Raw genomic sequence first — 14,262 nt, 5'->3', positions numbered from 1 at the left:
CCGGCCTCCGACATCCGCGCTGCAGTTTCGTTGCATTCGTCTTCAACTCCCCCTTGCCCTACTCTGCATTCAATATCCTCTCGCCCCAGTCTTATTTTCGATCCGCAGAATTTCAGGATGACGATGCGTGCTCGGCATCAAGATACCCACTCCAATCGCCCTGCGAATAGCCTTTGCCATCCTCCTCTGATTCACGGGCCGCAGATTTGTCTCATTGCTGTGCTTAATCCTGCCCATCTCCGAAACATACTCGCTCATGATGGAGAAGTTCTTGTATAAATCAATGGGCTTCAAATTCAGCTGATCCACCACATCATACTTGGGCTTCGACCTCCTCCGCAGCTTCTTCCATTTTGCCATTTCAATGCCAGTCAAATCATGTGGAGCGTAAACATCACCGGCCTTCCATTTGCGATGCGCCGCTTGTCGTTCCAAATCTTGCCTGTTCCAGCCGCGCTCCGTGTCGAGGGCAAGTTGTCGTTGCACTTGCAGGCGACGTGCTTCACCTGCCAGCTGAATCGCAGATCGGGCCAGCGTAAAGTTGGGCGATTCGGTGGGAGATTCGGAGGAGGGAGTGCTGGCGATGGCAGCGGGGCTTGGGCGGGAGGCAGTCGCCGTTTTTGTGGATTGCGATGCGCTGTTGGAGAAGAGGTCTGGATGCTGTTAGACGTACTGTCCGCAGAGGCGGACTAGATATATTCATACCAGCCACGGCGGCCGTTGCGTTGCTCTGCTGCCTCGTCGCCGGTGATGTCGCGAAAGAGCGGCGGCATTGCTGGCAGATGGGTTTGCTGCGGATTGCGAGCCGGCGGAAGGACTGCTCGAGCGACATGGCGGAGATGTAATGAGTTGGTAGAGATGTCGTGTGCTCGATTGGGGTGTCGGCGAGGAAAGTCGTCGGGCTGCGGCGTGAGCGGAGATGCCAAGACAAATGCATCGAGACGTGCATGCGATGTATCTCGCCCGCATCATCGACGGAGCTCTCCCCTCCGCCTCTCACTGTGCTGTCTCCGCCGGCGAGGACGATATAGACCGGCAGCAGACGACTCACCGCTCATGGACTGACGATGCCTTCCCACCTCACCCGCTATGTCCTCCGCCGGATCCTCGCCAACGAACCCATCCTCCACCGAGCGTGTCCGCGGCGGCAAGCATACACCTCGCTGAGCAGATCACGCAATGGCTCTCGATCATGGACGGCACAGCATGGCAGAGCTATGGCTTCTGCCGAGCAGCGGAGGACATTCTTCGACCTCAATATGTTCGGGCCCAAGAAGAGACAGGTGAAGGAAGCTGACCTGGAGCCCGGCATGGAAGAAATGATGCATTTGGCGAAAATGCAGCGCATGAATGCTCGTTTGCCTCCGCCTGAAGACATTTCCCAGGCCCTGAAACAATTCTTTTCATCCACTCACTGCCGCGTCAACGACCGCACCGCCAAACTGGTTGCATCAAGTCTCGAGTATTGCTGGGCTGCTGAAGAACAAGGCTCCTCCCCGCGCCGTTACATATCATCGCAGCTCTTGGTACGCATTACGAAAGCATTGAGGAAGACTCGTGCGCCAGTCACCGAGGCCCATCTCAAACTCTCCTCCTTGGTTCTTCAGAAGGGGCAATCTCTCAATGGCGCAGTTCGATACAGAGCTAACCTCAGTCACATCAGAATGTTGGGCTTGGCCGGCCACTACTTAGCAGCACGGAATTTGGTCGAGGAGATTGAAAAATTGGGCTCAGCTTCTACAGAGCGCGTCAGCCCCAGCGAAGCCGAGATCGACAACGAAGATGCCAACGAGGGTACAGCGAGCACCGCACAACACCTGGAGTCATACTGGATCACAGCCTTGGAAGCCGTGTCCAAAGGCAACAGTGAGCGCGATTTGCTTGAAACACTGAACATGATCAGTGAACGAGAGTCACTCCGCCCGCCGCCACAATACCTCGCAATGCCCATGCTCGCATTCTATATCCGCACCGCAAATCTCGAAGCTGTACAGACATGGTGGAAGCAGTACTGGGACTCTTCCACCGAGCATGGCTATGGCGACGAAGAACTCGAAAGAGGTCTGGCATTCCACTTTGACTCTGTGTTGCGGTGGTGCGTCTCCCACCAACAACTCGAATTCGGCCATCAAGTCGTGCGGCAAGCCATGACCAACAACCCTCCCAAGCCTCTGTGGGATGCTATCTTCATCTGGGCTGCCGCCACCGGCAAAGGCGCAGACGAGATTGGACGTATGCTGGATGTTATGCAAAAGTCCAACGAAGACATTTTGGACCCCGCGCAGTGGAGGGTGCCTGATATCACGACTATCAACGGCTTGGTCAAGTACGCAACGTCAAAACAGGACCCGTATCTTGCGGAGCGATTCATCGCTCTGGGACAAGCCAGAAGTATTGAACCTGATGCCCGCACATATCAACTACAGATACAATATCGCTTGAAGGTCAATGACGTGGATGGTGCCCTCATCGCGTACAAGAATCTGCAGGCCATGGACCTCTCCTCGAATGAAGACGTGCCAACAGTGAATGAGCTCATTGTGGCATTGTGCCAGAGCAAGCGTCACGACTTCGACACAGTCATGAATGTAGCCATGGATCTGGCAGATCGGAGGGCGCGCTTTGAGTCAACCACTGTGACAGCATTGGCGTTGTTGCATCTCAACCGCGACGAAATGCACGACGTGATTGACCTACTCAACACACACGCTCATCACTACTCTTCTGCTGAGCGCGACAAGATTCGGTCTACACTTCTCGCATTCTGTCTCAACCCTGATAACCCAACGTCCCGTGCGTGGGACGCGTACAAGATTCTGGGAACAGTGTTCGATGAGATGCCACGATCGGAGCGCACCGCGGCTATGGCCAGCTTCTTCACCCGCGAGCGGCCCGACATGGCAGTCTTTATTTTCAACGAGATGCGTCGCCACTCACGAGAAGATACCATGCCGGTAATCGACACATACGTAACTTCCTTCCTGTGCTCCGCAAAGCTGCGAGATCTGGACAGTCTGGAGCTCATTCACAATCAATTGAAGCTCGACTACAACATTACCACCAATACATACCTTCAGAATGCCATGATGATTGCATATACCGCCTGCGGTCGACCTCGGCAGGCACTGGCTTTCTGGGACGACATTGTTGCTTCCAAAGAAGGTCCTACTTACAACAGCATTCACATCGCTCTACGTGCATGCGAGAAAGCGCCATTTGGCGACTTGCGCGCCAAGCAATTGTGGTCAAAGCTGAAGCAGATGGGTATCGAGCTCGACCAGAGCATGTGGGCATCGTATGCTGCCGCCCTAGCTGGCAATGGTGACATTGATCTGGCCCTCAAGAGCGTGGAAGAGGCAGAGGGAAAGAACGAGGTCGACGTTGATGCTTTCTTGCTCGGCAGCCTATACGATGCCACTGCGGGTCATGCCGAGAAGCAGGATGAGGTGGAATCCTGGGCCAGAACGAAGTTTCCGGACGCTTGGGAAGGGTTGGAGAAGATTGGAATAGAGGTTAACGAGCAAAGTGGGAAGAAGTTGCCTAAAATCGACAGAAGTGTGACGCCTTGAAGCAGTCCGACAATGACCGATGCCTATCCTCGCCAACCTACGAGCCCGCCGTACCGGCTTTTTATCACAGGTGGCCATTGTGCTCAAACGGGATCCCGCCGGAAAGAGGAGTGTAAAACTTGCACGAAGCCACGAATCGCTTCCTCCACCACGAAGCAGTACAGCTCTCTGCTGATGCCCATTCACAGTACAGCAAATCACGGATCGGTCTATCTGAACAGTCAGCCTCTGGCACTGGAACGGACCCCACAGTGCTCGATTCCAAGCAGCAAATCTCAACGCCTGCAAAGATTCTCCCAACAACCAAGCTGCCACAGGTGAATTATTGCGGCTACCAAGACGGAATGCATGGCTCGCCACCTGTGTCAATCTGCAGTTCCTGAGTTGTGCGACAGGAGTGGGCCGCTGTGCACGGCTACGATGACGAATGCGACCATTTTGTTGACAAACCAGTGTCCGGTCCCGATCGGCGGTGAGATGCCTGGCTCAAAGATGTCGGATGAGAGGAGCATGCGAATGTGGGCCTTCCGTCATTGCGATGATACCCTTGGCCCGACTTCACAGCTGGTTTGCTTCGGCGTCCACGATGCGCAAATTCACAGGCATGCCTGTGCTGGGCTCCATTGCTACGTCAGTAATCGCAATGTAATGTACATATTGCAGTCAAAGTCGGAGCAAGTACCATTGACGATGTCTAGTATCTAGGCATACACGGGTTGCAGCTTACCGCACACCCGCTGCAGAACTCTCTCTGGCAGCACAGACTCATACACCGTGTCGACCCAGTTTGCAACCACCTGTCTTGTTGTAGCCGGATCAATGATTTCCTCCACGCTGAAATGATTCGCTGTTCGAACTGGGTTCATCAACCGCCTGTACATGGTCTCCAACTCCTTGTACCGTGCCTGTCTTGCTTCGACGCCCTTCTCCTTCTCAATCTGCCGTAGTTCATGAGCATGCCCGACTTCGATCCCGCCGTCCAATGGCAAGGATCCCCATTCTCCACTTGGCCAGGCGACACGACTATGCGGATCTCGACAATCGACAATGACCCCTCCCGCCACTCCGTACGTCTTTCTTACAATGACACTGAAGATGGGCATCGTGGTCGTGTAGTAGGCCTTTGTAAGTTCAACTCCCCATCTCATGGTCGCTGTGCGCTCTGCTACCGTTCCTACCGCGTAGCCTGGTACATCGACGAATTGGAGAAGTGGTAGGTTGAAGACATCGCAGAACTTCAGATGCCGTATAAGTTTCTGACTTCCTGCAGCATCCAGCGCTCCTGTAAGCACTTCGGGATTGTTGCCGAAAATCCCAATGGGCTTGCCACCCAGTCGAGCAAGACCGCAGATTGCTGTTCTGCCCCAGAGAGGGCCGATCTCGAACCATGAGCCCTCATCCACGACTGTTGAGATAACTCGCCGCATGGAGAACATTCTTTCACGTTTCCGTGGTACAACACTCCGCAGCTCCTCATTCTGTCTTCCCACATCATCTCTACCCTCAACGACAGGCGGCATCTGTGTTCCACAATTCGGCAAAAACCCCAACACAGTCCTGATCTGCTCGAAACACTCCCTCTCATCCTTGGCCAAATTATCAATTGTCCCATTCGTACAATGCATCCCCGGCCCACCCAAGTCCGTAAAACTCAACCCTTCCTCGAACGTAGCCTTCGCCACAACATTCGGCCCCGCGTTGAACAAACTCCCAATATCCTCCGCCATAACACTAAAATGACAACTCACAACCCTCGCAGCACCCAGCCCAATCGCAGGCCCCAAAACAGCTCCGAGATTCGGAATTCCAGCATTCAGCTGTGCCTGCACGATATCGAATCCCGTCATAGGCGGTACATATGAATAACCCTGTTTCTCAATACTCGTCACTGAACCACCACCTGAACTCCCATCTGTCAACTTAATCATCGGAATTTTTAATTGTAACGCTAATTTCTCCGTATGAACCGTCTTAGCCATCAAATGACCATCCTGATGCCCAGCTCGGATTGAGAAATCATCAGCAGTAAACACAACTTTCCTCCCATTCAATTTTCCGAATCCTTGGACATTATTATGCGGAGTGAAAGCTGCTGGCTCTTCTCGAATTCCACCAGATCCGACAGGTTTCCAAGTTACGTGGCCTGTGGCTTCGCCGATTTCTTGGAAGGAGTCTTTGTCGAAGAGGAGACTGATGCGTTCGCGAACCCAGAGCTTTCCGTCTTGTTTCTGACGAACGTAACCTCGGCGGGAGAGATCGGGAGTGTTGGCGAGGGTGCGAAGTTTTGTGAGGTGGCCGAGGATATCGCTATAATCGCCGGGTAAGTCGTCGTCTTCTTTTTTTGCTTTTCGGCGGCGGCGGGCACCAGTATTAGGAAGTGCTTTGTCTCTGTCTTGATCTTGAGAATTGCCGTTCGTTCCATTTGATGATGAAGAGAGGTGTTCGGAGACTTGATTCGCTCGACTTGCTGCCGTTTTGGATCGTGATTTTGGCTCAGACATTGTGCTTGCAGAACGCGATTTGGACGACGGCTCGAGGACGGATTACGTTCTGACGCTGCATCTCAATGCAAAAGAAAAATGAAGTTGCTCCGGCAATAGCTGGTTGTTCGTGCATACTGGTTCACCATCTGGAGAAGACATGTCGTTGAATTGTTGCCTCGGCAGTCAGAAAGTGGGGTCCCGAGACGCGTGAGTTCTGCCATCTTAAACAAGGACTATGGGGCAATGAAACTAGAACTATTGAGAAACATGTATTGCGTAAATGAACTGCGGATACACATGGCTTAAAGCACTTCGCAGTAATAGGAGTTCCATTGCTTTTCCACGCCTTTGATCAATGGTCCTATTCGTTCAATGGCAATGTGACACATCGGCCACGCCGAGCATGATTTTGTGATTGTCTGGCTATCTGCTTCGCAATCAATGTCGACTGCAGTCACAGTATCTAACCGCCCTCGTTCAGTCTCAATTGCAGTCTTTTGCCATTCCCGCTGGCAGAGCTGACTCTCTTACCCAATTCTGATCGCGTTCCACTGATCTACAGAACGTGATCAGATGCCAATCCACGAAGGTACTGTGCTCCGGACAGAGTCACCCATCGAGCGCTCAGATCATGTAAGAACTTGCCAAGCCATCTCTCCAATGGCAACACAATCCCACTGTTCCTCTCAGTCCACTGAATGGTCTCCGATGACAGAGTAGCGCCTTCGTTTCGTGGTCGCAAAGAGATGACCAAGAGACCCTTTACAGCATCGAGTTGTGCTGGCGGTCGAATGGCAAGTTCCACGCGAAGAGGAGTTCGCTTGACGACTTCGTACGCTCCGTTGACCAGATCCCCCTTGACGAAACTCAGGTTGTTAATGTAGTCCGTCTTGAAACTCTCACGTTGTCTCGCGGAACCATACGCCAGCCACACAAACCAGCCCGCTGGAGTTCTGTTGTGCTGGATAAAGTTGTTGCGGAGCAGGCCCGTGAAGTCAGCCTCCAGGTCAGCGCTGAGTCCAATCGTTACATCTTTGATGTGCTTCGTCACCTTATCGTGCACAGTACGGTAAGCCTTTGCATTCTCAGTCAAGTCCTTGGGAACATTCTCAATCTCGCCACACTCGACGGAAGCCCACAGAGAACCGGTACTCGGATGCGTGTGAACGAGTTGTCGTCCCAGATAGAAGTGATGGGCCAGCGGGAACAAGACGATACCAGCTACAGTCGCAGCGCCTCCAGCGAGCAACAGTCGCGAGTTGCGGTCCTGAGGGAGTGTTTCAGTCAGCGGGGAACCCCGGCGTGGGCTTGATGCGTTGTTCGACTGCTGTACTCACCTGCGGCAGATACTGCTCAATGGTTCTGCCTGCTTCCTCGACATAGCGCTGCACATCCGCCTGGAACGACATTGTTGACTATCGCCGACGCTCGAATTGCTCCTGCTGCATTGCACACCGCAGATTGCAATAGAAGGAGTAGGAGAGTTTGTGATGGCCCTGGTGACGTAAAATTGCTCGTCGGACGGCTTTCCCTCGGCTCAAGAAAGTCGCGCGACACGACTTCTCCCGAAATTCACTTGGCCTTTCCACCAACACCTATCAATTCTGCTGCAGACATGTGAAAGTGGATGCAGAGGATCGTGCTTCCTTCACACGAGGGAACCACGTGGAAGGTCCGATAGTATACTCCTTGGCAACATCGTGGCGAACCTCTAAAAGCAGCTCCGGATTGGCGTTACAGCTTGAAGACATTTGCTACCGGAAAGAATGACTTCAAGGAATGAATATGCATTCCTGGGCTACAATTCTGTCGTAAACTTAGCCTGATACTAATACTAAACATACAGTGAAAACAATAAGTGTTAGGATCACCCCAGACATTCCATGCCCAGCCCGTCGTACATGGTATCACTTCCAATCCTCATAACCGACCTCATACCCAGTCCTTATACTCGAACGTTCTCGTAGCCGAGCGTCCAGCATATCCCATCGTAACAAGACCAACACCCAAGACGCAGCCTTACATGCCAAGGCAGAGCCTGCAGTTCTCGGGCTAGAGAAGTGTCAGCTAGGCTACAATGGAAAGGAAATCCATGTCCACTTACCAGGTTGGATCCAAGCGCAACAGCAGCGGCAATACACGACGTATCATCCTGGACATCACGTCCAAGTTTGAGAGCAGCCCAAATGCAAGCGTTCAACACACCGGCGGAGTTGAGAGCGCACTCTGCAAGCATTTCGTCAGCGCATCGAATCTCATTGATCCCATCGGGATAACTCACTCATAGCACGCGTGTATCCGCAGTGCAGACCGGGCACCATGGCTCTCTTCTCGAGGTCTGCGGCCTCCTTGAGATCGACGAGATCAATCTCTCCTGCTTCTCAGTCAGTCTTCGAGTTCGTTTGAGAATTTCAATCTACGATCCCTTCGTACGTACCGTCATTGAGAAGGGTGGTGAGGACATCGAGCACATCAATCTCCTTCACTGGAAGATCGCCAGACAGCTTCTCCAGGCTGACAGGGCATGTGAGTGGGGTCAGGTCGAGGTCGGTGTTGGCAGCGGCTCTTGCTGGGAGCATGGCCGCGTTGATGAGCGGAAGAGCAATGGCAGCGACGGCGAAGAACTTCATTTTGGATGATTGTTGTGGGGTACTTGAGTCGAAGGACGGAAGAAGTCGGTCTGGTGGTCTGGACTGGGACTGTTGGGCTGGAGTGTTGTTCTGCTGCTGATGAGGAGTTCCTTGACGGCGACAACACTGAGACTTTATGCTTCTCATCGTGGACGGTGTCGCCCCCGACATGCGGCGTCTATCTAAGACAAGAGCGTGTTGCTCATCTTACCGCCAAAGGGTGCAGCGACTCCGTTGCGAGAATGAGGTTAGTACATGAGCGCACCACCTCTTCACTTCTAAAACCAGTCAATGCTCTGTGGGGAGGATGTGAACCAGTCCGCGTGCTCACCACTCACGGTCCACAGTTGCTATCACGGCGCTCTGGGCCCTTCGCGGTAGGTCATGCTTATCCCCCACAACACCATTTCGCGCTGTTTTACAAACAACCAGGATGGTATTGGATCGCCTTTGTCCTCGTATCCTTATCCGATGGCTGAGAATGAATCTCTTCCTAGATCAAACGCACTCTCACGATGCTTGGCCCGAGGTTGACGCTCTTCACTATTCGCTTTTGCTACACACTATTCGATGGGCAATTAAACCACAGTGCGCCTTCGAGATAACGTCAAGATGCTGCTATCACGTGGCTGGCTAGCCGCAACACTTGAGCTGTCGCGTGCCTGACTAGATCGATCGACTAGGATGAATATGTTATAGAGCTCTACCCTCGCATTTCCCCCGAGCTTATGTGGTCTAAGCTCTCAGAGACTAGGATGAATAACACTCTTCTGGAAGCTTGATCTAAGTTGTGAGGTAAGCACTTGAAACCTATGTATGTCCATCATAGCAGAGCTGGGGAAGGCAGTACATGGTTCGAAATGTCGAACTTTGTGATCGTTCAGGTGTAAGAGCCTGCCAACAGTGTCTTCAGACATCTGCACAATTCATTGCACAGACTAAATCCGTCTGTCCGGTTCATGTGGGCGAGTGGTTGTGCATCAATTCGGCTCGATATAATTCCGCACCAAGCGCCGAAGTCTCGGCGACTGAATCTGCGTTTTAGTGCAACGAGATGTTTCTATTCGCATAACACTCTCGTTCTTTACTTTGATAACGAAGTTGTAGTCAAATTTGATCGTTCGAGATCTTCGGATAATCTGTCAGTCTGAGAACAGCTCACAGCAGGCCAACTACACATGGTCGACAATTCTGCCTCGAATTGACCTCCTTATATTCTGTGCCGCGAGATGTTCACATACCGGTTCATGCAATCGGCAGAGGTGAATGAACCCGAGAGCCTACCGCTTAGCACATGCCCGAGTGTCACCTTCATGAGTCCGGCTGCAGAACCGACTTCATCGGGCACCAGATATGGCACCGGGTTACAATCTCCCCATCGTATGCACTCGTGTGACCACTTGCCCGAAACCGAGCTCCAAACCGGTCGCATTATGATCCTCGGCTGAGAGCAAAACACGAGATTGAGGCCCACTGCACGTGGCTCTAATGCTGTTCTACATTTCGGGTCCGGGTCGGTACAGCAATGGCTCATTCCCAAGACAGTATTAGACTGTAACCGATTAGTGAGCTGGCTGACATTTCATTGTAGTCACTGAGCCCTACAGCTAGCTTAGATCAACCCTTGCAACAGCCGATATGGTAGCGTACAGTCGCACAAGGACGAGGTTGAACTGTGCTGTCCAGGCTTGCCCCATACTTTTGCGGTTTGACGGAGCTTGGACTCCCTACATCACTGCACGTAACTCTGTACTGATCACATGGCTGACTCTACTATCAGTCAAGTCGCTCGGGAAGACGTTTGCATGAAAGATGCGAAAGGAGGGTGCGTCCTCACGAAGCGGTAATCCGGTAATCTTTGCACCGAGCCAAGAGTGAAAGCCAGAGCATCGCAGCATGAGTATTCATCACGGAGACCAAGCAGGTGACACTAGTCAGGAACAGAGAGAGAAACCACCAAAGTCTTCCGTATCGGGCCTGTTCGTTCACCGCATCTACCCCAGATGGTCAGAGAGCCAGATAAGACTATCGTGCACTTGTGAGCATTCGGGCCGTGCTAGCTGAGCTTTGGCATCGAGCGAGACCGAGGGAATGGGGGATGCTCGACGTTCCGTTCATCGGTTGCCCAACTGTCTTCCTTCTCGTTCGGTGTCCTCTATGCCCAATCTGGTAATCGAGTTGATCCCCGACGACGGTCACTTGATCAACGACCTCGTGTTCGCAATGGACTGGAGCAGTCCAGCCGCAGTCTAGAAGCTCCAGCCTTCGTGGTCAGTCAAGCCACGATGCGTCCAATTAACTCTGTAGCACCTGATCAAGCCTCGAACGCTACCGACCATTGGCATGTTCTCGGCTCATCAGCATTCAAGCACAGCAAAGGTCAGGCATTCTTTACCCGAAATACTGTTTTGAACTGGATACCTAGCTCTAGATGCTCTTGTTTTGAACAGAGTCCGCAGGACAAGCAAGCACATTTGATGATCCGTTGCGGTCGGGAGCGTAGACTTTGGTGCGTAGACAGTAGATCACAACAGGAGAAAGACAGGATCTATGGCCTCGTTTGTGCTACTACGATCGCTAGCAGGTTCAACGACAAAGGGTATCTGGTTGCACTTTCCGTAGTATAGGAGACCTCGCTGAGCATTCAACGGGTATAGGCGTATACTTGACGGTGGCTTGGGCTGAACGGTCACATTGGGGACGAAATGGCATGAATATCCCTGTTCTACCATGAAAAGCTCTCTGATAGCAGACGTATCGGTCGCGGCGTTCTCCGAACCAGATCGCAGACGATATTCCTGACATCGCGCAACATCGTCTGTGGCCCACTCACAAGGACTATAAGCTCTCCAGGACCTTGAGCGACCTCAACATCCAATATAGCCCCAAGGTCTAAGCGCGCGCCAACCAGGATTTCCTTTTCCACAGCTTCGAGCAAGTCCTCCATGGCTAGAACGAGTGGTCTACTTCGACAACTCCAATACAGTTTTTGGCGTGCTTGACGCTTTTGCAAAGTTGAGATGACTCCAGTGATTCCTACGCCGCCTGCAATGCAAACCAAAGTTGACGAGAAGGGTATACTGTGGGAAGTAGAATAACCAGCTTCGATCAGAACGGGCATACTGCGGTAGCCTTTGAGCAAAGCCGTTGTCCCATTTGCGGTTCTGATGAAAAATGAGGTCCTGAGCTTGAATTCGGTAGCCATGCTTTCATCTCTCCTAGTATTGACCATGACCTGACCAGATTTCGCTTCCACGTCTTTGCTGATGCCAACGCCGGCATCAACCTGGTTCGAAGTTGAACTTTGAACAGTGGACATGTTGCTTACGGGAAGTCGAATGCAAGTGGTTGTGATCGAAAAGGGATGATTTTCCCATACCCTCCAGGTCAGTGTAGGAAAGTAGAGATAGGCATGTCCTCTCTCTCCGCTATAGCTTCGAATATCGACTTGAAGATACTCATCATCCAGAGCAGTGATGGAAGCGTGATGAACACCGTTCCTCACCAGCCGTATGAGTCGCATCAGTCGATCGAAACCCCAGACTGCAAATGCCACATATATGAAGAGCTCGTAGCCCCATTGATGCTCAAACTTGTAGTATATATGTAAATAACATCCAACGAGTGACAGAAGTGCGATGGTGCAGTGGGACGTCAGAAAGATTTCGTAGACGCTTTTCCTAATCGCGGGCATCGAGCCTGGAAGTAAGAGGCTAAACCCCAACGTGGCAATAATTCCCCAGTACCAGTATGGTAAGCGGGACTCGGTAGCGTGAGTGCCAAGATGAACATAGATGCGGAGGTAAATGATGGAATGGAGTACAGCTTCGATGGTACTTAGAAATGCAACCCAGCTGTGCAGGGCCATAAATGTCGTGTGCTGCCAATCAGTTATCCAGAGAAGAAAGTTGTTCCTGCCTGCGTATAGAACCAATATAGGGATGTTTGCGAAGCTGAGCACACCAGTCCGATTCGCGACATATGTAAGCATCTGGCGATCGATTGTCGTCCACCAAGCATTTGGTTGCACAACGGGGTATCCGATGCTGCAGAGGACAATATTTACGATGAGTAAGTACGCCACGAAAATTGCTTGACCACGTGTGAGATCCGGAATCGGGATTCGGGATGACAGACCATTACGATGGCGGATCAGGTAGCTGTCTATGAACATAGCGTAGAATCTACTCCTTAGTAGACGGGAGATTGGCAGAAAGCGCAGTAATGAAGCGGCGATCGGGATGATGGTGCTCGACAGCATCAGGATTAGGCTTAGATGAACTATCAGCACCCTGCGAACATAACTAGTCTGGCATGCATACCCATATTTCGAGTGGTTGACTTCTACTTCGGTGAACACAGCGAGGGTGTTTGCTTGAATGTTATAAGCAGCATCAGACACACGAACCGTTGTGTTGATGGGGTCACCAGATTGTAGTTCCAGCGTAGGTGGCGTTTGCGATCGATATAGCGTAGCCTGATAGGTCCACTGAGGGTCAGGCTGAACAGCTTGCTTGCCCGGAATCTCTTTCTGCCACCACTGTTCGATCGCCCAGAGCGTCATGTCAGTGCATCTGGGCTGAATACACCAAGCTACTGATGTAAGGAAATCGAAGTTTGATGCGTAGCATGCCGCCGAGGTTTCAATCATTGGACGACCATCCATGACCATGGTAGACGAGCAATTGAGCTTGTTGCTAGAGAGAGCAGCTCGACAGGCATATGGACAGACTGGCTATATATTCGGATGGTCAGATACTTGTTGTTTCCTAGACACGATAGGACCGTATGCCACTCACATTGTACATCGTTATGCCATACCCGATGAGTCCGTGTCCAGGCCGTCCTGTTGTAACCATGGAAGCCACCGATAGCGAGTTTGCCACAACGAGTGCGAACACAGTCGCAGGTACCAGTTGCTGCGACGCCATGCTTGGTAAAGCGTCTTCTACAATGAAATGTATGTATACTTCCTTGAGATGGGAGCAGACCCTTCTGCAGAACAAATGAATCTACACGTGCGCGAAGGTAGAGATGCACTGTACATGTCCATTGGGACACTACTTGGTAGCCCTAGGGGAACTACTTGCTGAGAGTGTAAGTAGCACATTACCACACGTTATGACCAGGATCGTGCTTAATTTGCTCTATCGTGCTCATCAATGGGCAGGGGCTCGTCCAGGTCGTGCCCACGTGCAGGCAACGGCGACAGTGAGCTCTAAACTCTGCTCTAAGCTTCGACAAGGTCTGCCCTAGTCCGTTCTCGTAATCTTGTTCCGTATCGAAGGAGGATCAGTGACACCGGAATCATCCCAAGGGCTATCAGAGCAAGCAAGCTGTTTCCCCAGCCATACCCTAGATGATGGAAAAGTGGGGGTCCTGCCAAAGGGATTGTGAGACCAAAGACACAGCGAATGGCAACACTCAGTGCTATCGCACTTGCTGCATAGATGGTATGTGTTTCGACAAGATAGGCCTGTACCGCTTGGAAAACAAGAATAACACCGAATCCACTTAGTCCAGTGCCAGCGATGGGTACAAGCCAGTGGAGATGGCACTGGAGTGTCCAACCGTAGATAA

At 52.0% G+C, this 14,262-nt stretch overlaps 6 protein-coding genes across 6 annotated transcripts; 1 reads left to right on the top strand and 5 right to left on the bottom strand.

Moving 5' to 3' along the window:
* Nucleotides 1–69: 69 nt before the first annotated feature.
* On the bottom strand, nucleotides 70–832 carry RHO25_012256 (mitochondrial 37S ribosomal protein bS18m; the record flags this gene model as incomplete). Its single annotated transcript, XM_023603655.2, has 2 exons — nucleotides 70–653; nucleotides 706–832. 2 exons carry the CDS (start codon nucleotides 830–832, stop codon nucleotides 70–72), a joined length of 711 nt encoding a protein of 236 aa, XP_023454962.1.
* A 235-nt stretch (nucleotides 833–1,067) lies between these two features.
* On the top strand, nucleotides 1,068–3,569 carry RHO25_012255 (uncharacterized protein; the record flags this gene model as incomplete). Its single annotated transcript, XM_023603654.2, has 1 exon — nucleotides 1,068–3,569. The coding sequence occupies one exon, from the start codon at nucleotides 1,068–1,070 to the stop codon at nucleotides 3,567–3,569; it is 2,502 nt and encodes an 833-aa protein (XP_023454965.1).
* Nucleotides 3,570–4,270: 701 nt separating this feature from the next.
* On the bottom strand, nucleotides 4,271–6,070 carry RHO25_012254 (uncharacterized protein; the record flags this gene model as incomplete). The annotated part of the gene is made up of 1 exon (XM_023603653.1): nucleotides 4,271–6,070. One exon carries the CDS (start codon nucleotides 6,068–6,070, stop codon nucleotides 4,271–4,273), a length of 1,800 nt encoding a protein of 599 aa, XP_023454964.1.
* Nucleotides 6,071–6,608: 538 nt separating this feature from the next.
* Nucleotides 6,609–7,461, bottom strand: RHO25_012253 (uncharacterized protein; the record flags this gene model as incomplete). Its single annotated transcript, XM_023603652.2, has 2 exons — nucleotides 6,609–7,319; nucleotides 7,390–7,461. The coding sequence occupies 2 exons, from the start codon at nucleotides 7,459–7,461 to the stop codon at nucleotides 6,609–6,611; spliced, it is 783 nt and encodes a 260-aa protein (XP_023454885.1).
* A 610-nt stretch (nucleotides 7,462–8,071) lies between these two features.
* RHO25_012252 (uncharacterized protein) lies at nucleotides 8,072–8,682 on the bottom strand (the record flags this gene model as incomplete). Its single annotated transcript, XM_023603651.2, has 4 exons — nucleotides 8,072–8,104; nucleotides 8,157–8,278; nucleotides 8,334–8,426; nucleotides 8,490–8,682. The coding sequence occupies 4 exons, from the start codon at nucleotides 8,680–8,682 to the stop codon at nucleotides 8,072–8,074; spliced, it is 441 nt and encodes a 146-aa protein (XP_023454886.1).
* A 2,725-nt stretch (nucleotides 8,683–11,407) lies between these two features.
* On the bottom strand, nucleotides 11,408–13,246 carry RHO25_012251 (uncharacterized protein; the record flags this gene model as incomplete). Its single annotated transcript, XM_023603650.2, has 2 exons — nucleotides 11,408–12,953; nucleotides 13,005–13,246. 2 exons carry the CDS (start codon nucleotides 13,244–13,246, stop codon nucleotides 11,408–11,410), a joined length of 1,788 nt encoding a protein of 595 aa, XP_023454571.2.
* Nucleotides 13,247–14,262: the final 1,016 nt, after the last annotated feature.

This window comes from Cercospora beticola, chromosome 8, assembly GCF_033473495.1.
Source record: "Cercospora beticola chromosome 8, complete sequence".
In the NCBI taxonomy this organism is placed as follows: domain Eukaryota; kingdom Fungi; phylum Ascomycota; class Dothideomycetes; order Mycosphaerellales; family Mycosphaerellaceae; genus Cercospora; species Cercospora beticola.
The sequence above is the reverse complement of the archived record's forward strand: the minus strand, read 5'-3'. Positions and strand labels throughout refer to the sequence as shown.